A 23289-nucleotide genomic window follows, 5' to 3' on the forward strand; every position below is an offset into this window, starting at 1 on the left:
TAACAATTCAAATTTTATTCATAGCAATATATTAAAGTAATATTACTATTAGGTGAAGTATAATAATCATTACTATTTTACTTATCGGGAATATTGTTGGAAAACAGTTATCTTTACTCGCGTTAATTAAACGTGTGGTTTATGCATATCTTCTCAAAATGTAAAGAAATATGTATTTGGTGTAGGATTCCAATCACGTCGCTCAATATTCTCAATTCATTTTGCCTTGGTTTTTTAATTTTTTTGGTTAACTTAAAAAAATATTCTAATTTCACTTAGTTTGTCGTTCTGGATAATACAATATTGATGTGTGCTCTAACATTCTTTCAAAGACAAAAACCGTAACTGATAAACGGGCGTCTGTTAAAATATCGATATCAATAATTTCTAAACAAATCCACCCATCCATCCCTAAGCTCGTGTGTAAACAAACATAATGATTTTAATGTGTATAAATCACGCCTAAAAGGGTCCAAAGCTTAACAAACCAGATCCACATACCATTTTAATTGATAAAAACAAATCCAAAAAGTAAATATACAAAGATATTTGCTAATTTTCGGTAAAAAACAGTTACTAACCTATGAAAAGATATTTCGGGGTCTTTCTTGCGTGAATTCGATTTGCATCCTTTCACACAACACTGTGTCATTTTCGAAACTTAACAAATACACTAATAAACACACTGAACAATTGAGAATATGATTATATTACTTTAAATTCAATATTTATGAAGATTTGTTTACATCGTCTGACACTACATGTACTTGCTGACTCGCCTGCAACAAATGGCGTTTCTGCCGCAAGGCGGTCCCAGTGTGTTGAAGTAAACGAAATAGTCCCATATGCGAAGAAAGCAATTATTTTTGTCATTTTTGTTGCGTTCCAAATAAGCTTTGAGTAAAAGAGATAGACATATATATTGACAATTCTACGTCGATTTCCCTGACATAAATATAACTTATTCATATAGCTAATTTTTGAGGCCTGTCCTCTTTATATTTAGTCATTGGCTGAGGTATAAGATCCTTGATTGTGACAGCTTACAACTGTCACTTGTTACTTTTTTCTTTACTGAAAAGCTAAGGTCATTACGTTAAGGGTCAGGGCTTTCCAAGAATGATTACCATCAATCGGGGTAACTATGATTTACAAGGGTAACTTTGATAGTCAAGTCACCGAATATTTTTTTTATTTTTACGTGGCAATATTTAGTACAAAACCATTGAATTTATTGTTCTGAGGAATTTATACAATAATTTGCATACATATATAACAAGCTTCGTAAGCGAACTCTCTTCGATAAACAGAAGCTGTCAAACGAATTTATACCAAAAACGTTTTAAAAGTTACAGCGCGCAATTTCGTATTTTTTAGTGGTAAACTTTTCCGTTAGGGGTTCATTTCCGTTATATAGAGTTTTAGGTGACAAAACTTTAGGTTACATATTGTACCAACATATTAGACCTAAAAATCTAGAAAGTTCGTTTGCTATCCTGATAGCTGATAATTGGCCGCCATTATTGACGCTAATTTGTTATTGTTAGACTTTATTTGCTAATTCTTTATAATTGCGATTTTGTTCGACAATAACTTGAGTTTTCTGCCGAATACGTTGAGTTGAGCCTGCTCCCCCGTTTCGTGTATACTTTTCTTTAAGGTTTTTTTTGTGTTTGTAAAATGGTGACTTATTATTCCGAGATATTGACTGCAATTGTGTTTACATTTGTGTAATTTATTTATATTGTGTGCTTCAGTAGGGAAATAACTGATTAAAAAGGCTCTTGCGTAAACTTTGAATTTGCCTTTGCAATGATTGTAATCATAGTAATTGTTGATTGGACGGAAAAAGATCATATCTGTAAGATATTATTCTGTTCAATTTCTACATAAAATTAAAAATAAATATCAGAAAATTGGACTGTAATGAATTTTTGAGTAAGAAACTTAAACATGTATATAATTTATACATTAGAAATTCACTTATGTATAAATTTTACTATTGCACATTTTGTAATAATAATTTGTTATTAAATAAAGGGCGTTTTTTTAAAATTGTGGACGTTTAGTGTTTCAAATTAAATCATAATTTATATTACTTACAATTTACATAGGTAACATTTATGGTCAGCAATAATTATTATCGATATAAAATTATCGACATTTTATTATCAATCGAATAAGGAACGTCCCTAGAAAGAAGCAGATTTATAGTACATTGACAGCTTTGCGTAATTTTTTATACGTAAAATTGGTACAAAATCTTTCTTAAACTGAACTCATGTATGAATGCGTGAGCTCAAAATTAATGTACTAAGTGCCGCCTTTTCTTACGTCGTATATTACCTAAAATGTTACTTACTCTATGGTGCCCATCCCCTGCGTTGACCTATTCCTCTGAGCCTATTCCTATAATATTTATGTTTTTGTGGTTGCAGAATTGAAAACTTGTAATGTTTCAGATATCTTTCTAATTTACGCGTATGCAATAAAAGGATTATCATGTAATTCATACAATGCACCTAAATGATATTGTGTCAAACATGCAAATATATCAAAGATCGTAGGTCTGGACAAAATGTTTTTGATTTATTTAAGAAAGTATAAAATTATGATCCTATTCAGTGTATTTTTCTTTTATATCGGATGTGGTATTACACTAAGTTTCTTGCGCATGGACTGTGCTGATGCTCTTTCTAAAACCAGTAAAGCGTCTTTACTATCAATACCTAATGTGGAATATGCAGTACTTATAACTAGCGCTCCTGTTAATGAAAAAAAACGCGATGCTATCAGGGCTACTTGGGGTAAATTTGCCACAAATATTTTTTTAGAAAATGGTGAGGTACTTTATAAATGGAATCATTCACAAGCAACATATCAAACACAGCATGAACAAATAAAATTTTATTTTTGCATTGGGACAGAAGGTTTAACCGATAATGAAATGCAAAAGTTAATTGATGAAAATAAAAGAAGTACCGACTTATTGTTACTTGAAAACCTTAAGGACAGTTATCAGAATTTAACCAAAAAGATACTGCTCACCATGAAATGGTTCAGCCAAAAGGTAAAGGGTTTAAAGTATGTCATCAAGTGTGATGATGATTCTTTTGTGCGAGTTGATCTCATTATACGAGAATTGGAAGCTTTTGCACCTGAGATGAGTTCTGTAGAAATAAATAAATATGTTACTCATAAGGTAAATAACATAGATATTATTTCTTTTGAAACAATGTTTCAGAATATGTTGGTGGAATGTTATGTTACTAGTTTATAGAGTTGGTTTATTATAACATATTTTCTAATACTTACTACTATCCAGTCCATTTTTTATTATATAGATGGATCCATCAATCACTTGAATATGAGCAAGGCATCTAAGTGTTTACTGTTGCTGGTCCCCGAATGGCAGTTTATGATTTCAATTTTACATCTTTGCTATTCTTATCAATAGGTACCAACATTATAATATATTCGGTTGTTTGATTGCTATAAGACTATATTTATTTTTCTCTTTATGTTATTGTTTATTGTTTTTAGAGACCATTGAATAAATACCAAGGGCTCTATTGGGGATACTTCAATGGTAAAGCTCGAGTATACTTGAAAGGCAAATGGGAAGAAAAGGACTGGTTCTTGTGTGACAATTATTTACCATATGCGCTTGGTGGCGGTTATGTGATATCAAGCAGTATTGTACAATATATTGGAAACAATGCTGAATTTTTGAGGTACATATTAGTGATGTTATTAAAATAATTATAACTAAAGAATATTTAAAAAATTCCGCTATGTGCAATCTAATTCCAACTTTTCACAAAAGATTTAAATTGTCTTGAAAAGAAACTGGAATAAAACAATCATAAAAGCCATTTGTAAGCATGTCCATGTCAAGGAATCCTTATTCTGGTAGTGATTGGCATGGTTTAAATAATTATCTATTAATAAACTAACAGGTTCCTTATTATAATATTTGAATATATTTTTAGGTGTTATAACTCTGAGGATGTATCTATGGGTGTGTGGACAGCTGCATTAGATGGAATCAACAGAGTTCACGATGTGAGGTTTGATACAGAATGGAAATCAAGAGGCTGTACCAAGGACATGCTGGTGCGTCACAAACAGACTCCAAGTGACATGTTTCTGATGTATAAGACTTTAGTTGAAACACATGGTGAACAACTTTGTAAGACTGAAAATACCGTAAGGAGATTCTACTATTATAACTGGAATGTTTTGCCCAGTTCATGCTGTAAATAAGGCAAAATGTTTTATAGGCACATTTTTTGTTCAGATGTTGCACTATATGATTATGGTGTTAAACATTAAATGGATTTACGAATTTGAAGAAATCAAGTAACAGTGTTTTTTATTAGGTTAAGCAGAATGTGGAATATAATTACGATTGTACACTGCCCTTTTCTTTGTTCAAAAATAGGTGATTAATGTTTCGAACAACGAAGGAACCAAAAGGATTGAATAACTAACAAATATATTGATATTTAGATCATTCATGGTGGATTTTACTACACAAGCCTATGGTAACCTTTGGATATTGATCTGCAGTTAATTTTCAATATTCATTGAAATCAACTGTAAAATATGATGTTCTCTTATGTGTTTCTAGGATATTTTTCAACCATTCAATATGTACCTTGTTGTTGTGTACAAGTGTACCTCTGTAAAATGATTTATTACCAATTCTTAGTCAAGTTAATTATTTTAAAAATTATTCATTTTGTAATTTTCTAGTCTAGTCATTATTATTGTCTTTAATGTAATTTCACATTTTAAGAATCAATAAAAATAGAGTTTAAACAGTGCAAGGAATAAGAATTTATTTTAAACTTTGAACACGAAACAACAATGTAGGTAATTAGCAAAAAAAAAATTGTAGATCATAAAAAAACATATCAGGTAATGTAAATAGTCCTAACTTATTTTATTTACAACATGAGTTTTCATTCACACAAAGCGAGCTACGTCAATATCACAAATAAACTAGTGGCGATTCACTTTAGTGTCCATATAAGTCTGGTTGTTGAGAAATGTAGTCCTTGACAGTTCTTCTCGGAAGTAGTCTATGGTCCGCTGTAGCCCAACTTGTAAGCTAATCTAGAATCATAAACAGGATTATTAGTTGAATAATATAATTTATGTATGCCTTAAAATTCAACCAAGCCTTTTATACATCTACTCTGTTACAAGAAACAGTTAAAGAATTTCTCCTTTACTTATAAACATTATATATGTGTTGTAATTATAAAGCGTATTGATAGTTTTCGTATTTTATCGCGGTTTTTTGTATTTTAATTTTCTTACGACGAAAAATATTTTTTATTTTCACTAAAAAAACAATATTATACGGCTTAGACTTGCTATGTGGAGTGACTTAACAAAGCTATATACATTTATTAAGGCCCTACTTAATTAATCTTTAAAGAATTTTAAAGCATATTGATTAGTGTAAAAAACAATAAATATGTTTATTAACATAACTTTAAAAAGAACTCTAGTACTTTTAAAGTTCTGCAAGGCCGAAATTGAATTACATTAGATATCCTAGACAAGAGTTATAAAGGTTCAAAATATTCGATAATTACACTGCTAGCCCATGAGTTTTAAATTATTATTGATCTGAGTTCGATTCTGCCCTCACGCACAAGCCCGCTATAGCCCAGACTTTTGCTTAGATTTTTTTTATCGGCTTTAATGAATAGACGAGCTTGCCATTCGTCTGTTGGTAAGCGATACGACCGCCCATAAACAGTAGAAACATCATTTAACACCTTGAAATACTAAGTACTGTTGAGCATTCCCCTGCGTTCGCCATCCTGAGACGTGAGATGTTCTCATTATGTTCAGTAGTTACGCTGGCTACAATGTCCTTGACAGAAATAGGCAGAAATAGACATTGCGGTGGTACCTCCCCAAGCGGACTCTCACATATGAGAGGCCTACCACCAGTAACAATATGAGATCAAACTATTTTGGCGAGCTAAGCATACTTTAGGTTTCCAGTGAAGATTTGCTTCTGCCACGGCGATGTCTGGCCGTCGCCGCTGTGGATCGTCCTCCACGGCTGCGCCTGTTGACACCGTGCTGCGACATCCGGGGACTAGATTCTTGATAATCATAGCAAATTCTGGAACATTAAATGCCTTAATGTTTTTCGTCGCATTTCAATGACAGGTATCTAGACATTTTCCGATCGTGACTGTAAATCTTGGGCAAATAATTATAAAATTTGATATTTATAAGACTTGGGAGCTGTATTATTTCCGAGATGAGCAAATCGCTTGCGGCTTCACTGATGGTAGGCAACGCGATGCTCATAACAGTAGCTTTACCGAACATTTTAATATACGAATTAATACATGGTACTGTATTTATTAAGCTTCCCAACATCAGGATATAATATGTTAAATCTTATATCTAAGGATTTCAGGATAAGAAACTGCGGGTAATAAGATATTATGTACCTTCTATGGTATGTTCTACAGGATTTCCCAGGTTAACAGGTAACGTGTAACTTGAGGCCATTAAAGTGAGCAGGCCATCCACAAGATCGGATACGTAGCAAAATGAGCGAGTTTGTTTGCCGTTGCCGTAAACCTGCAAAAAGCCAAAATCACTGCTGTTATATGAGTAATGTAAAGAACGAGAGAATATCTTATTTCATAGTCACAGCTGACAATAATAGTATGTAATACAAAGATAACAAACATGCATAATTTTTTAGTACGTTACTAATATTATAAATGCGAAAGTTTTTGAAATGTTTGTATGTTTGTTAGAAGTAAACGCATAAAAAGCTGAATGGATTTGGATGAGTTGTGGCACACGGATTAACACAAAGATTAACTATATCGTAATTTTCTTCCATAGGAATTTTATACTCTGATTTCTTAAACAGATAGCGCTGGCGTCGCACACGAAGTGCTAATATTTGAATCGTTACAGTGATTTATGAGACTTTGGTAGAGGGAAAGGCATTTCACGAGGGCAAAGCTTTTAGAAACTAGTATAATAATATAAAGCTGAATGTCGTCGATAGGACAGGTAAATGGCCACTCAGCATAATACTGCGTTGCAGTGTGAGTCGCTGCATAGCGTCGGTTTTCAGACGCTACTTTCAGTGACATAATAGGTATCATATTTTACAAAAAACGTTTTCGTTCCTTTAGGGAAGGAAAACATTTAAAATAGTATTTATAAATAATTTATGTACTAGTTCAACACAGAACAATGAGGTTTGATACGGTAAGTTCAAATACCAGTCATTCCCTAAGAGAATAAATTCTTACCGTAATGGTTAAGTTTTGTAAAGCTTGCATTATAAAATTAGAAACCACGCGTCCGTCAGACACGTGCATCCTTGGTCCATACGTGTTGAATATCCTCGCTACTCTCACGTCCACTTTTTCTTGCTTCGCATAAGAATACGCTAAAGTCTCGGCGACTCTTTTACCTTCGTCGTAACACGCCCGAGGTCCTGAAGTTAAAATTAAAAACGATTTGTGGGCATATATTTTGGCAAGTACCCTCAGGCGTAAAAATAATGCATTCAAAGATAAAAAAAAAATTCACGTCGAATTGATAACCTCCTACTTTTTTTGAAGTCGGTTAAAAAAGGAGATATTTTTAAATGATAGCACATCATAATAGAATATGTAAATAAGTCTTCAGAATACTACATTTTCGAGTCCTAAAAATGTTATGTTGTCCTTATCTCTATATATTCACAGGAATGATAAAGTAGTTAATAAGAAAAATAAACACATTGACCTAGTAATAAATAAACATGTCTTGTTTAATTATTGATACGAACAAGTGATTAAGTTTCGAGTGTAACATCGGAAATGATAATAATATGTAGCGATAAGGGTGCATTGTTGAGGAAAGTAGGGCTATTTATTATAAGTTAAATATAACACTGCATTACTAGTCTATTTAGAGCAAGTGCAAAAAAGAAAAAATCCGGCAAAATTACTTCAGGTCTAAAAAGGTCTACTGTTTCATTCATGGTTTTGACAATGTTGCATGGGTAGATAATTCATCATGATAATTGAAATTTAGCACAAATTCTTTTAGATATGTTTGACATAACATGAATAAAACTGCACCACTTTGTAGATTTCGTTTTGGATAATATAAGATTAACATTTTTTATTTATTTAAAAAAATAAAATAAAAAAAATTAAAATAATTCCTATCAATAAATAATATTATGTTAATTTATAAATCAGTATCCATCTGTATACTACGCTGGATCTAACAATGCCTAGTACAGATAACTATATATATATAGTTATCTGTACTATATATTATATATATATATATATATATATATATATATATATACAAACTAGCTATTCTGCCTGTACTAACACTTTACTGGCTCAACATACAAGGACTTATGTAAATTTTTACTTATTTTGAAATAAGTTTTAATATATTCATTTATCATTCGGCTTATAGGATATTTTCACTAAATATACTTAAAATAATGTCGCATATATATTTCAATTTGCACATTAATTATACATATAACATAGAACTTTGGAAAAGTGAGCGAGCGACTCGTAATTATATTAAATTTGTTGTCTTACCAATAGGGTTCACATGACCCCAGTAAGATTCTGGTTGAGGGTGAACCATTGGATCACCGTACACTTCTGAAGTACTTGCTATTAATATTCTAGCACCAACGCGCCTTGCGAGTCCTAGAAATGAATTATTACGTAAAACAAGCAGGTTGTGAGTAACAAAGTACTTGAAGTATGAGCAATAAATTCTAGTTTATAGTCAAGTTATAAACTAGGATTTACAACATTACATACCTAACATATTAATTGTTCCTAATGTGTTTGTTTTGATTGTTTTTACAGGATTTTGCATGTAATGCGGTGGACTCGCTGGACTAGCTAAATGGTAAATTTCATCTGCCTGAAACATAATTAAGTATTTTATAATAAATAAAATTATTACATTGATGTGAAAGGTTTTATATTATAGTATTATATATTCTGTTATATTTAATAGATATGTTAAGTACTATCTCTGCCAATCGGACATGATCCTATTATACTCTTCATAGTAAAACAATAACCTATTAGAAGTAACTTGTAAGATATTATATCAATTCAAACAAGCCTATTACCTCAACATAAAGTGGATTTACTATATCGTGATGAATCATCTCGAAATTTCTATGACCAAACCAATGTTCAACATTTCTTTTACGCCCTGTGAAGAAATTATCTACAACTATAACTTCATGTCCTTGCATCATTAACACATCCACAAGGTGCGAGCCCACAAAGCCAGCACCTCCGGTTACCTGAAACATGTGTAATATTGTTTGTGTTATTGATAAACACATATATGATCTACATAGATTTATTCTTATTGACTATTGAATTCATTATAACCTACCTTTTTTTGGCATGTTGAGCCATGAAGTAATGTGACACAAAGTTTTTAGAATTAAAAGGTCATTGGTGTGCTTAGTTTATAGGTGTAGCAGTTATTTTTAGCTTTTCAAAAATATTGCAGAAATGTATATTAGTAAAAATAATTTTAGAACTTAATTTTTTTTTCTCAGGTCAATGTGTTACTTTGATTTGCTCTAGTGCTGCAGTAATTTTATTACTTTATCCTGCATTTGTATATGTGCTCTCTTGAAGAAATTATAATTTATCCTCTAGAGACAATATATTCAGGTTGATTTAAATTATGATGTAATAATTAACATTTATTAACATAGCTCACTAGAGTTAATCTAAATTGCATTCATATTTTATTTAGGCTAATCTTTGTTTTATATCAGTCATTGACTTCACATTATCAAAAAAATTACTTACTAATATTCGCTTCCTTTCTTTATATCCAAGGAACTTAACATCGGGGTACTTTTGTGGCATTCTTCCTTCTAAAATTGCTATTTTTTTCTCCAGTTCCTGTATTCTGGACTTTGCTTCTTGCAACTCTCGCCTTGTGCTCTCATCTTCATTATTTGATACTTGTGATTCCATCATATTCACATTACCATATTCTGTCTTTGGTGATTCTCTATTTTTAAAAGTTATATCTTGAAAATCATCCGATATCCTTTGGTGGGATTTTTTCCCTAGGTTTTCTAGGTTACTCTTTATAATAATTAAATATATTAAAACCACTATAACAAAAAAATATGTAGTAATTTTACTAGTAGTCTTTAAATATTTCAATTAGCTTATTTAGTTATTGTAGTTATATATTTGTTATGCAGAACATCTAAAATATGAAAAAGAGCAATAAATATGAAAAAGATGCACAAATGTATGTAGTCTAAGAAAATTGGTTAACAATCAAGTTAGTCACTACCACAGAGCTATGGTAAATATGATAATAATACTAAATCTTTATTTGGAATAGTAATACAGGTTTTGAAAATACAATGTCCAGTAATATTTATATTAGTTAAGAAATATTATCAGTTATTAACACTCACTTCCGGAAAAAGGCGCAAAAATAAATAAATAAAATAATATATGAATAACTCTTATTATATAGGCAAATAATATATAAATTAAATGTATACTTTCAAATGTATAATTTTGATATAAATTTATGAGTGACAGGTAGCAGCAAAATAGCAAATAGCAATATTAACGTTTATATTTGACCTTGGCGACCCGGTAATAAAAACTTAGTGATAATGCTACAATTCTAGTATCTATTTGTTAGAATTACCCGGCGTCCAATAAAGTAGATAATGTGATCGGCGATTATGACTACTATTTAGTTGATTAAAAGGCACGAGTATTATGATCTCTTAATTATGGAATACAAAGGCCCGTAAAATAAACAGTGTTCAGTTCTTTAGACAAATATCGGCATATTGTAGCAAACAATATACTTACATGTAGACAATAAACATGCGGCAGTAATTGTTTTTCTAAACTTTAAAGATTGTCTTATCATTGCTGGTTCTAATTAGAACATTTGTTCCGTTCACATTTCTATTACTGTTATTGTGCAATTAAATGAATAGAAAGATAGAAATCGCCAAAAAATCAATTGTAGTGTAAAGTCAGTTGTGCCTTGCACTTTTGGACTGTCATTTTCAGCTGACTGTCATTTTATGAATGTCACAGTGTCAGAAAGGTGTCAGAGTCAGAAAATCTTGTTGCAGATATCAATGTACTATTTATAACATTATATTATGCTTGCTAGCTCTTTTTATTTCAATTGGGAATCGCTTAGAGTGTAGCGTACTTAGTACTTACTTACTATAAGGGGAATCGCTTTTGTGTTTGATATAATTGATAGAGCGTTAATAATTACGGATCGAGCCAGAAGAAGCGCAAAAATACGGCAGGCTTTTTTGAATACTGTGTTCCAGATTTTTTTTAATTTACCCTTTATGGGGTATTCATATTGCTTGTCATTGTTCTGAGCATACCTCAGGAGTATCCAGAGGTATCTATAGACAAATAAACTAGGTGAAAGAGGTTCCACTACATTTATCAAGGCGGCCTGCGTTTTATTTTATGTCTTTGGACATTATTCTTTTCAGCCCTTTGTTCAGGCCGAAATTTATACAACATAATGTTTGGGGAAGATATAATTATTTATAATTTTCGAGGCAAAAGATATTGGTAAGAAATTGGCATATGTAACACTATTTTGTATTCTGTAATAATAATTTGTTATCAAATAAAGGGAATTATTTAAAATTGTGGGCGATTTACTTTTAGTAATCCATATTGAATCATAATTTATATTTCGGAGTTGAGTGATGAAGGTATTATGGGAGAAGGCGGTCGATCCAGATTTTGTTCTTCATTTAGGTTTTCCATAGTATGGTAATTAAAAGCCGGTTTCGCGGGTAAACAATATATTAAGTCCAAAAACAACCGTTTGTTGAACTCGACAACTAAACTTCGAATGACACGAAGCGCGTTGATGCTCTCATTATATTGGGTTGCTCCCCCTACAATATAATACTATCCCACTCGTTAAAGTCAATAGTGGTTCCGTATTCATGAATCAAAACAACTACTTATTTCATAACTTTAAATCTATAACTTAAAAATGAGTAGTTTATGTTAGAATCAACAACTATAATTAACTTAACTATAATTATATTAATCAATTAACATCTAATTTTGTGATATTTTAATCACTCCGATATATAGCTGTGTAAGATTTATAGTCAGTAAATTTTGTTTATATAAAATTACTGATTATCGATCGAATAAGGAACGTCTCTAGAGAGGAGCAGTTTATAGTAAGTTGGTAGCGTTGCGTCATTTTTATGTCAATGTTGGTATAAAATTTTACCTAAACTGAGCTCATGTATGTGAGCGTGAGCTCAAATTCAATGTACTAAGTGCCGACTACCGTTTCTTCTTACGTAGTAAGTATATTACTTACTCTATGCTATAATCTACATTATTATATATATATAAAAATGAATCCCTATTTCCCTTGGTCACGCCATCACGCGCGAACGGCTGGACCGATTTCACTATTTTTTTTTGTTGTTTGTTATTGTCAGGAGAAGGATCTTATGAAAGAAAAAATTAAGGGTGTTGAGCGGAACGTTAGAAAATTTAATAAAAGTTAATTTCAGCGATTGATAGAATGCACGCTTCAAATTCATAGTTAAGACAGGACAGCGTCTGTCGGGTCAGCTAGTTTATTATAATTTTTAAGCTACTTAAAAAAATAAGAGGTTCTATAATCGGCCACATGATGATTTTTATTGGACCGAATCTGAAGCCTTTGCTTTAGATTTTGTTTAGCTTTAAATTAGTTCTATTTTTATTTCATTGGTTATTGCATTTTTAAATTCAGACAATTTTATGTACTTACTTATAGCTTCAACGTCCTTCTACGGTCAAAATATTGCTGTTAGATCTTGGATTTTAAAGATGCAGAAGGTAACTCCTCTAAAGCGAATACGATTTTGATGAATCTGTTTCTATTGGCTTTATTTCTTTATAACAAAAATAAGACTTTTTAGAAAATTAGAAACCGTCTTCAAAAACCACAGCTATCCTAAAAAATATTTGTAAAATAGGTACCAGCGGATTTATTTAACATCATTTAAATAAGGCACCAATCAGAAAAAAATGTGCATTGTTTGAACATGATAACACGACTAACAGAGCAGATGGCATTGCTTATATATTGAAAGGTATGAAAATTTTGAAAAAAAAAAATGTGTTTCGCGCACACCTTAGTGAGACACGAAGTGCTCAAAGCCGTTGGTCCGGGAGGCCTTCATATATAATATACCAGTAACTAACAACTTCCCACTCATTGACAACAGGTATATTATAGGATATGTAATCATGCAACATTTTCAAGGCAATAGTTAGGCGGCAAGGCCCTGCACATCGTGCAATATATTGCTAATTAGTTGACGTGCAATTTGTAGCTCAATTAAGTATATTATTATAGATAATATTATAATGTCAGTTCTGTATTATATACTGGCTCACTTCTGGTTACGGGCCTCCTCCACTACTGAGAGGGATTAGGCCTTAGTCCACCACGATTGCCTAGTCCGGAATAATAAGAATTCACATTCCCTGAAAATGAGATATAAGTATAGAGGACTTCTGTTGTGTGAAAATATGTAAGTGTCGTCATCTAGTCGTGCGAACACAGATTAAGTTGATTGTCTATTGGTTCTGAGGTCTATTGCATATGTATTTTGATCATCTATATAAAAATAAAGTTTAGTCTATGCCAACCATGCGGGTGTTTTAATAACTTCTCTGCTATGCAGGCAGCAGGTTCCTTACGATGTTATTTTTCACCATTAAAACATAACTTTAGAAAAGTCACAGGTGCAAGCCCTCAAGTTCTAAACCTACAGTCCGTTCCACTCCCAACTAGGCTATTGCCACTTTATTGGTCAATATTGCATGTTTATTATTATTATTGCCAGTAATTTATGAGCCACATATTAGTGCACCTAAACTAATAAATAGATTATGCATTTGATGCACAATGTTGTAGGCGATTGACGCCTAATGGTGGATATATAGGTTACATTATCGTGAAAATGTGAACAATTTACCTTCAAGCCTTTCCATTAGGATAAGTAGTAGGATATTTAACACAATAAACTTCACATTTTTTACTTATCTATTACGTTTTAAAATAAAGTTTTATTTTACACAGGCTCCACGAACACGCGCGGGTACATCGGGTTGATCAGAAAAAAGACCGTCAATCCCTGCGTCAAGGAATGCTCTGATTTCACCTTCAAAATCTCCTCTAGCTGACGGAGACGGATCCGCGCTTCGGAATTCTGCAGGCAAGAATGAATTCTCAGCACGGAAGGTGTATGGATGCACTTTCAACCCAGCTTGATGTGCATCTGATACAAAACTTGTCGCTTGACCCAGCCTCTCGTTCGAATCACGCGGTATAATATAGCTCTTATCCGGGCCAACAGCATGCGCGTACGTTGCTACTTCTTGAAGCCCTTCTGGTGATGCCATATTCCCGTATGTTAGCCCTGTGCCTGACTCCACCTGATCGAACGGTTGTAGGGACTTGTCACTCTCATAAAGCTGCAACAAACGCAATTGTGTCATCTGTTTTAGTTCTTTTAGATTATTTACTTCGAATGATTGAATGTAGACAGGAGCGTTAGGACCTCTATAATTATTTCTATGAAAAGTGTCTACGACTAGTTGTTCCATGGCAAGACCCAGACGTTTGAAATGTGTACTATGTTTAATTTCTGGATAAATACCAATAATTCTTTTTTGACTTATTTCTAGACCTTTAACAAGGTCAATAATATCTTGAAATGTGATTATTTGATAAGTTCCATCCATGCGGGCATTTCCTGGTCTAATAATTGGAATACGTTCCTTAACACGCAATGTTTTGATCTCGGACAATGTGAAGTCTTCGGTGAACCACCCACTGATTTCATTACCATCAACTGTTTGGTTTCGATGTCTTGAGGCAAATTCGGGATGATCTGCGATGTCAGTAGTAAGCCCAAGTTCGTTATCATGTCGAGCTATGAGATGTCCATCTTTGGTCATTACTAAGTCAGGTTCTATGTAATCCGCACCCATTGTGATAGCAAGCGCGTAGGAGCCAAGAGTGTGTTCCGGAACATAGCCGCTGGCACCACGATGTCCAATTACAACTACTTGGCAAAGATCATTAATATATTTAATAACTGGTGATGTGATCGTTATAACGTCTGGTGCTGGGGAAGTCGTTCCGATAGCGCTTATAAATAGCGCAAACCGCGTCAAGGCGTTCATCTTGATTTTCCTGTAGTTAAACAAAGAACATCATGATTTTCCTGTTAATTCGACACTTAACAAACTAGTTTATGTAACGCTAGCCTTACACAACTTGAATTTATATCATTCACTTTGCACAGTCTACGACAGATAACAATTGAGATTTCGACAGCTGTAGATATAATTTATATTTTTTATGATCGTGCGAGATGTGATCTTTGGAATCATTTTAAAAAGTAATATTTGTATTTTTTTATCTTTACGAAGTTTACTTATAAGATGTACTATTATATTTTTTTTAGTTTTGGATGCCTAATGAGATTAATGTCCCTGAACGGGCACATGACAAAATTTATCATCTATCAAGAAATTAAAAAAAATGTGCATATTAAAACAATCTAAATAATGAAGGTCTTGCCGCAATTATGGTCGTAGTCCTGGTATAATAATTTGGCATTAATGATTTCATTAAGATAATTCTTCGCAAATAATAAACAATGCATTAGGTAAAAAAATGTGTATTCAAGCTACCCACTTTTTTATTTGCTATAACTCACTCGTATAAATAATCCTTATAATATCTCAATAATACTTACTGTTATTGTAGCTCACGTCCAAAATATTATGAAGAAATAAATAGATAGAAATCGAGAGACACTTGTATATGTGAAACGTCCGTCCAGCTAAGCAGCAGTGTCTGTGTTATGGGTAAGTAGTAGGTACTCACTAAAGGAAAAACGTTTCGTAGTCGATTTATATGAAATAATTTAAACGCATTGAAATAATTTAAAAATTCAACCTTGTGTTCTTTATAAATTATATGTTTAGATAGAGGGGCGCGCTTCAATGACATTAAAACAAATAGGCCAACTGGTATAAGCCAGTGTGCGTGACAGTTGCGTTATATGCTGTCCCTGCGTATTTCTGCTTAGTCTTGTGTGCGTGCATGATACCAGTTCCTGCACGATTCAGATTAAAATGCGAAGAAAATTATAGATTTGATTAAATTTATATACACAAGTCCTAAATCTCATTTATTTTAACCCATGAAAGATCGGACGCATTTTGCGAAAACGACGCATCGGCCGCTATGCATTTGAAAAAAAACGAATTAACTGTGTGTGTTAAAATTTTCGCACCATAAAATTATTAGATAAGAAATTTATTTAACTGATATGTTTTTTTTTTCTTTTGCTTCGATAAAAAGGCAAAGTCTGCATATTTAATATTTTTTCATGTCCAATTAAAAATATATAATTTTTATGAAGTTGTAGTTGTATACTTCGCAAAATATTATAATATTTACCGTGTAATAAAAACATTTACTTTGGATCAATTTATCTCTTTTTAGGAAATACTGATTTCAGAAACCGGCATCTGGCATGGCATGGCTTATTTTGTAGGAAGTGATTATAAATAATATAAGTTACAGGTGACAGGTAACACTATTCGTTATTTTAGATCGATCTTTGTAGTTTCTGCACACTTTAAAGACACAACCGACATTTTTACGCAATATAAATCCGTATAGCAATTAGCAACTGATGTGAGCGCAGTGACAGCTCGAAGCGCACTGAGCGTGGGAAGGGGATGTAGAGGTTAACAGTACACCTCTATATTTTTTGACGCGTTTGAAGATTTCAGTGTCTATTGTCTATCTAGACATATATTTAATCAAAGCTTGTGTGAATGGAAGTTGTTATTTTAGCTTATTATTTTGCTGCGGTTTACAATTTCCAGTTCGTCATGCAGATTTGTATGGTAGGTATGCATAAATATTCAAGTAGGTAGATATGGACTATGATCATTTATTACAATACCTATATTTTATATCTAAATAATCTATAATATTTTTAATTGTTTTCCATGATTTTATTATGTAGTATTTAACGGTAATTAGAAAATATAGATTTTTTTTTTATTTGAACAAAATAAAAATAATACCACTTGATTGATTATAGTAAGTTAGGACTAAGTTAGTATAAGTACCTGATTGTATTATAAATTATGAAACCATACCATTTTAAAGTAATATTCTGTCATACAAAAAATGTGTGTCGGTATTTATTCCCAGTTTCTAGAAAGCTAAAAAAAAATAATTTCCCTTAAGTATTTGAAGAAGAAGAATTTCGTTCGTACCAACGAATGAGGTTTTATAACCAGATTTCCTGTGTAGAAGGATAGAAGATAAAACTTATTAGAATAATTTAGAGAAAAATAAAAAGAGGGATTAATTTTTTCCTATTTTAATTTAATAAGTACTTAAGGTGGTAGCTCAAGGTCCATTTTCATACATTTTGTTTCGGCTTTAATCTGGGTAACTAAACAAGTATTGGCAAGTAAAGAATTTAAATTCACGTCTAGTCAGTGATTAGTTCTCGCAGTTGAAGAAAAATGTAAAATAATTAATAATCATGGATATTTCGGCCTTTAAAATTTAATATGACGAAATTTTAAAGGCCGAAATATCCATGATTATTAATTATTTTTACGTTTTTCTTTCAACTGCGAGAACTAATCACTAACTAGACGTGAATTTAAATTCTTTACTTGCCAATACTTGTTTAGTTACCCAGATTAAAGGTGAAACAAAATGTATGAAAATGGACCTTGAGGTATCGCCTTAAATAAGGAAATTGTTAAGTGTAGGAAATTCCGCTTAAAGACCGTAAAACCCAAGTTATAAAACAATAGTTTTCCTATTTTGAGTAGGAAAACATGAGTATCATTTATTTGTTTGCCTTAAAGCCTAGCTTTCCTTTATAATAATTTGAGTTCTAATTTGTAGGTAGGTAAAATCAAAGTAATTAAAAAAATAATTTTATTTTCTACACGATTGTACATTTGAGATAAACTTTTAACACATGTGTCACTGCACATTATCATGCTTTGAAGTATTGACGTATTCGATAACGATTAAAGTAAATCATATTATGGAACATAGGAAAATCTTTGTTACAGTTTAATTTGCATTTAGTATAGTGCGGATTGGTAGACTTCACACACCTTCGAAATTCCTATAGAGAACTTCTCAGATGTGTAGGTTTCCTCGCGATGTTTTCCTTCACCGTTAAAGCGAACGATAAATTCACAAAGAATACACACATGATTCTTTAGAAAAGTCAGAGGTGTGTGCCCTTGGGATTTGAACCTGGGGACATTCGTCTCGGCAGTCCGTTCCACAACCAACTAGGCTATCGCCGCTTCGAGTACTTATAGCTATATTTATATCATATTTTACAAAATAAATAAGTTCATCGATATTCAATGTTTTTCAAAGTGTTCATTAACCTTTGATAAAATAAATTATTGCGCTTGAATAAAAACAAGGGCAACTCTGATGACGAATATAAAACAAAGCTAAGCATAATTGCATCCTACCTAAGTCCTTATTAATTATAATTAATATCTATCGATCTCGGTTACGTCTCTTCATCGCTTTGCTTGAGAAGGAAATTTTTTCGATCCATTTAGTTTATGGAAAGGTTGATAAAAATTGTCAATAAGAGATTTACTTAGATGTAATGATATACGGACTGTGATGACACGTCGAATAACATTTTATCAGCTCATAGTTGCAGCTGATTTGCTTATTTGGTTTAGTTAAGCAGCTTAGGAATTAAGTACTTATTAAGGATAAGAGATTACCTTGCTAAAGTAATAATCCTTAGACATTCCTGTAATCGGGTAGAATATAGCTTTGCCTGCAAAGGTACCGCTACAAGCAATACCGACTATATTTAACAATTTTCTTCAATATGGTAACGGTACAATAATACCCAGTATTAAGATAAGATATAACATAAATATTTGTATTTCTAGAATTTTTATATCAACAAGTTCCTTTTATTCGCACCGATATGTCAGGGTGGTCGGAAAATAGACCGTCGATTCCTGCATCTATAAACGCTTTCATTTCTCCTGCGGCATCACCAAACTCGGAAGGGGAATTACTACTCTGAAATTCTGCAGGCAGGAAAATGTTTTCAGCGCGGAATGTGTACGGATGTATTTTGAGACCTGCTGCGTGGGCATCTTCCACGAATGAAGTAGGAGTAGTAAGTTTATTGTTGGGGTCACGAGGTATTATATAACCCTTGTCAGGACCGGCAGCATAAGCGTATGTAGCGATCTCGCGTAGCCCTTGGGCAGTGGCCATATCGCCATAGGTTAGACCAGTACCAAGAAGTGCCTGGTCGACAGGTTGGGAAGTCTTTGAGCTTCCAAATAATTGTATAAGCCTGATGCCAGTTATATTGCTAAGTTCTTTCAGATTGCTTACTTCAAACGATTGGATGTATATAGGTGCCTCAGGACCACGATATCCGTTCCGGTGAAGTATATCAACCAAGGGTTGTTCCATAGCTAATCCTAAGCGTTGGAAATGACTGGGATGTTTGATTTCAGGATAAATACCGATACGACGCTTGTAACTAACTTCCATGCCTTTGGCTAAATCAATAATTTCTTGCATAGTTGGAACCTCAAAAGCGCCGTTCATCCGTGCGTTGCCAGCTCTTATATTGGGTATACGTTCTATAGCCCGTAATGTTTTTATTTCAGCAAGAGTAAAGTCTTCAGTGAACCAACCACTGACTGTTTGGCCATCAACAGTTTGTGTGCGATATCTTGATGCAAACTCTGGGTGGTCGGCGACGTCGGTGGTCAGTCCAAGTTCGTTGTCATGTCTTGCGATTATTTGTCCATCTCGTGTCATAACTACGTCTGGCTCTATGTAATCAGATCCCATTGTTATAGCGAGTGCGTAGGCGCCGAGGGTGTGTTCTGGGATGTATCCGCTGGCGCCTCGGTGTGCAATGACGAGCGGCTTGCAGAAGTCAGCGTCGTAGTCGATGTTAGTGCTTCCATTTCGTGTAAGGGTGAATGCCAAAACAGCGCTTATACCTCCCGCACAAACTACTCCCAGCAGTATCCATAATGCAAGCAAACGGTTATTCATTATCCTAAAAAAAAAGGATTTTTAAATATTAATCGTTATTTATTACAACTTTGAAACATTAGATATTCAGTTTCATGCCATTAAAGAGTTTTTGGAAGAATCTAATTTAGTACTTATAGCAAACCTCTCAGTAGTAGAACAGTCCTGTGCCCAACAGAGACTAGAATAGACTATTATACAATATAAGAAAGGACTGGGCTAGTATTTATAATGAAAGTAATTTTATTATTCATAAGTACATTTTGCAAAAAATATATTTATTGTTTATTTACGTAAGTCAGGATTTCTGGTGGTATAGCTTCTATGAAAAACTAAGGACCTTAAACTATCTACAAGAATAAAATAAAAACGTGACTTACAAATATGTATTTACCTTATATAAAAGTGGCGTATGAAATCTGTGAGCTTGGACACTTTAAAATGAATAAATAAAATAAACCCACTATTTATATAACACGTTTAAGTATATACTTTTTCAGCGGTATTTGTTAAACATAGAAAAGCCACTTTATTTGCGAGTATAAAAATACTTGAATTAGTTGGTATTTTTTAAAATAATTACCACATAGGTAATGTTAATAAGACTGTTACAAACGTCAACTTCAAATACTATTTAACTCCATAATAATAGGATTCAGAGAGCATCCGTAATTGTATAGCTTAGGGAAATAATATATGCGGATTATGCGTGATAAGATTTAGTTATGTTTTGTTATCTGAATATTAATGTGACTATCACTTAAAGGGTGTGATCAGATGTGGTACATAACGCTTTCACGACTTGCCTTATTTTATAGGATACTACACACTTCACGCTATTTTGGAAAATGCTACGGGTTCATAGTGTAGATGTGTACCTATACACAAGTTGAGCGTACAAAGTGTCTTTGCAAATATTGCCTATGAACTATAGGTAAACTATAGGGCTTTAAAAATTACATATGGATTTAGAAGCTTATGTTTTATTTACTTAATTATAAAAAGGGATTTCCTTTTAAGAAACGTATTAAAATATTTTTTGCTTCTTATTAACTTTACTGATTAGTGGTCCGTCAATTAATCTGAACACCTGAATGAATATCATTCTGTCTCCGTCATAATTTTACGCTCCTAAGAAAACAGTAGTATTTATATTAACCTTATTTTAATTAGTAGATACGCCTTTGTATTATTCCTTAGTTCTTATAGACATTATTACCAGCAAATGGGACTGTCAATGATATATTGCCGCATGGCATTGCATTGTCACCATCAATAAGACATTGCAATATTAAATTAGGTCTCATTATGTCCCGTCATCAAGATATGCTCCCACAAAGTCCTTTTCCTGAACCAAACCGCATCAGTGGTAGCCCACCGCTGCCTAGCGGCAAAAATAATCATAGCAGCGGTAGCTCTGTCCAGACCTACTAGCAGATAGTACACCTAGCACTCAGACACATCATATTATTCTGCACCTGTATAGATATATAGAGCATATATGTTGTGTGAATGTATTTAAACGGCACGTGCTATGAACGTGCATGAAACAATACGGTTACAAATTATAGGTGTGCAAATTAGCGTCAATATATACCAGGCTTTAGTCACGCAGTGTCATAAAATTCAGTTAATGAATAGTATTTTTTTTAAATCTAATCACGCGTGGACAAAGGTAATAAAATGATAAACGTCAATTTTACAACTAAGAAAACAAGGCCGCAGATTAAAATTATTCGCACTGAACTATTTGTTTATTAAGTTACGCCGATAAAATAGTCCCCGAAGGAACACGGATTATTCTCCGCATTATTGCTAAATAAAAACTTTTATTAAAAACAAACGGATCCCTAGAGACATAACAGTGCGTCCCCTATGTGTTGACATAGAGATTTGATTACTAGGGTTGTCTGCATGTCTCGAACTGATTTTTATTTGAATGAGACGATAATTGTGGTGTTATTTTTCTACTTACGTACTTTTGGTAAAATTTATTCATTATCTTTATGTACCGCTACAAGTTAAAAACAGATAAGATAATATTGTTTTAAACACAACGTGACAAAAACGTGTGATAAAATATACAGTGGACTACTGAATGTTTTATCTATTCAAAACTACACTACTTTACAGTAAAGTGAAGCTACACCTGAGTCAAGTGTATTTTCTTATAAATGTAATGTATGTAAATATTACTGCCGCGATACGTTCATACTTCAAGAGGTGGCTGTTTGCTGTAGCGGAAAGCGGTTAATTTAAATTGTAATAGATAGTGGAACTTTTACATTTGCCGCTTTTGAATATGTGATTGTAGAATACACGAAAGATTTGGGGAAGTTTATTCTAGTCTAGGGAGTCTCCAAAAAGGCTAAGTCGTCTTTATATCAACGATATTCCACTACGATCCCGAATCTAGAACATTATGGTTCACAACTAAAGTATGCTGCCGTTTTTCAAGTGAGGGGATACATATTTTTTCATCATTTTAACACATTAGCTACAGCAAATATTCATATATTTTTTATTTTTTTTTTATCAATATCTATTTATTAAAGAATTTTAGTAAATCTGTAATTGAATATGCAATTTCGAAAAGGGAAATCTCAAGGGCAAATACAAACAAAACTTTTGTAATTTTTTTTGCTTATTGAACCCAAAATGTAAAAATAAAAAAAATACATTACTTTAGAAAATAATAAGTATTTTTAATTCCTGTTTTTTTACGTTTTCAGACTTTTGCCCTCTTTGAAATTGCATGATCAATTATTGTAGTAAGTAGATATTTGTAATACTTACAAATTTTAAGCACGTGGGAGCCCTATTCGGGCGCGTCAGTGACGTCCCCCGGAGGTATCCCTTGCTAAATTCGTTTGTTTTTCTATACCTCGCGCCACAGCGTAGATCCTCTAATCCTAGTTGATCGAGTTAATAAAGTTTGTCGTTAATCATTATCGTAAGCTGTGAATACTGAATTAGACTTAGATTGCTGCAAGGGTGAATGGATAATTTGATTTTATTAGTTTTTATAGATTAAGTTTTTGGATAAATGATGGTTGATTACTGCACTCT

At 32.7% G+C, this 23289-nt stretch overlaps 5 protein-coding genes across 9 annotated transcripts in view; 1 reads left to right on the forward strand and 4 right to left on the reverse strand.

Moving 5' to 3' along the window:
- The window catches only part of LOC115450434 (multidrug resistance-associated protein 4), a 36229-nt gene extending 35624 nt beyond the window's left edge, over positions 1-605 (reverse strand). The window contains exon 1 of the mRNA XM_037444912.1: positions 582-605. The gene's annotated coding sequence lies outside the window, so the exon portion shown is untranslated. The remainder of the gene's footprint in view (positions 1-581) is intronic.
- Positions 606-2202: 1597 nt separating this feature from the next.
- LOC115449198 (beta-1,3-galactosyltransferase 6) lies at positions 2203-4520 on the forward strand. 2 transcript variants are annotated; one of them, XM_037444568.1, is made up of 4 exons: positions 2205-2567; positions 2835-3202; positions 3544-3734; positions 3993-4520. In XM_037444568.1, exons 2-4 carry the CDS (start codon positions 2948-2950, stop codon positions 4264-4266), a joined length of 720 nt encoding a protein of 239 aa, XP_037300465.1. In that variant the 5' UTR covers positions 2205-2567; positions 2835-2947; the 3' UTR covers positions 4267-4520. The 2 variants fall into 2 exon arrangements, with proteins under 2 accessions (XP_030032789.2, XP_037300465.1); XM_030176929.2 differs by having other exon boundaries at positions 2203-3202.
- A 298-nt stretch (positions 4521-4818) lies between these two features.
- Positions 4819-11146, reverse strand: LOC115449197 (UDP-glucuronic acid decarboxylase 1). Its single transcript, XM_030176928.2, has 9 exons — positions 10914-11146; positions 9873-10186; positions 9170-9349; positions 8850-8955; positions 8619-8732; positions 7314-7501; positions 6489-6621; positions 6015-6151; positions 4819-5121 (listed from the first exon to the last, which is right to left on the reverse strand). Exons 1-9 carry the CDS (start codon positions 10972-10974, stop codon positions 5008-5010), a joined length of 1347 nt encoding a protein of 448 aa, XP_030032788.1. The 5' UTR covers positions 10975-11146; the 3' UTR covers positions 4819-5007.
- Positions 11147-14136: 2990 nt separating this feature from the next.
- Positions 14137-16858, reverse strand: LOC115449201 (glycerophosphodiester phosphodiesterase GDPD6). 2 transcript variants are annotated; one of them, XM_030176932.2, is made up of 2 exons: positions 15878-16858; positions 14137-15309 (listed from the first exon to the last, which is right to left on the reverse strand). In XM_030176932.2, the coding sequence occupies exon 2, from the start codon at positions 15297-15299 to the stop codon at positions 14178-14180; it is 1122 nt and encodes a 373-aa protein (XP_030032792.1). In that variant the 5' UTR covers positions 15300-15309; positions 15878-16858; the 3' UTR covers positions 14137-14177. The 2 variants fall into 2 exon arrangements, with proteins under 2 accessions (XP_030032792.1, XP_037300583.1); XM_037444686.1 differs by lacking the exon at positions 15878-16858 and having other exon boundaries at positions 14137-14585; positions 14960-15098.
- Positions 16859-19066: 2208 nt separating this feature from the next.
- On the reverse strand, positions 19067-22328 carry LOC115449204 (glycerophosphodiester phosphodiesterase GDPD6). Of its 3 annotated transcripts, none has more exons than XM_037444752.1 (2): positions 22196-22328; positions 19067-20245 (listed from the first exon to the last, which is right to left on the reverse strand). In XM_037444752.1, exon 2 carries the CDS (start codon positions 20239-20241, stop codon positions 19114-19116), a length of 1128 nt encoding a protein of 375 aa, XP_037300649.1. In that variant the 5' UTR covers positions 20242-20245; positions 22196-22328; the 3' UTR covers positions 19067-19113. The 3 variants fall into 3 exon arrangements, with proteins under 3 accessions (XP_037300649.1, XP_030032794.1, XP_030032795.1); XM_030176934.2 differs by having other exon boundaries at positions 22200-22327; XM_030176935.2 differs by lacking the exon at positions 22196-22328 and adding an exon at positions 20615-20908.
- Between the last annotated feature and the right edge of the window lie 961 nt (positions 22329-23289).

The sequence above is a fragment of the Manduca sexta genome, chromosome 28, assembly GCF_014839805.1.
Source record: "Manduca sexta isolate Smith_Timp_Sample1 chromosome 28, JHU_Msex_v1.0, whole genome shotgun sequence".
Taxonomy (NCBI): domain Eukaryota; kingdom Metazoa; phylum Arthropoda; class Insecta; order Lepidoptera; family Sphingidae; genus Manduca; species Manduca sexta.

Excerpts from the sequence above, each read along its gene's own strand:
- LOC115449198 (XM_030176929.2), top strand. The coding sequence starts at position 2,579 with ATGTTTTTGATTTATTTAAGAAAGTATAAAATTATGATCCTATTCAGT. Across the intron at positions 3,203-3,543 it reads ATAAATATGTTACTCATAAG|AGACCATTGAATAAATACCA; the intron begins GTAAATAACATA and ends TATTGTTTTTAG. Across the intron at positions 3,735-3,992 it reads AACAATGCTGAATTTTTGAG|GTGTTATAACTCTGAGGATG; the intron begins GTACATATTAGT and ends ATATATTTTTAG.
- LOC115449204 (XM_030176934.2), bottom strand. The coding sequence starts at position 22,219 with ATGAATAAATTTTACCAAAA. Across the intron at positions 20,246-22,199 it reads ATGAATAAATTTTACCAAAA|GATAATGAATAACCGTTTGC; the intron begins GTACGTAAGTAG and ends CTTTTTTTTTAG.
- LOC115449201 (XM_030176932.2), bottom strand. The coding sequence starts at position 15,299 with ATGAACGCCTTGACGCGGTTTGCGCTATTTATAAGCGCTATCGGAACG.
- LOC115449197 (XM_030176928.2), bottom strand. The coding sequence starts at position 10,974 with ATGATAAGACAATCTTTAAAGTTTAGAAAAACAATTACTGCCGCATGT. Across the intron at positions 8,956-9,169 it reads TAAATCCACTTTATGTTGAG|GCAGATGAAATTTACCATTT; the intron begins GTAATAGGCTTG and ends ATTATGTTTCAG. Across the intron at positions 6,152-6,488 it reads TGTAGAACATACCATAGAAG|AATTTGCTATGATTATCAAG; the intron begins GTACATAATATC and ends TTAATGTTCCAG.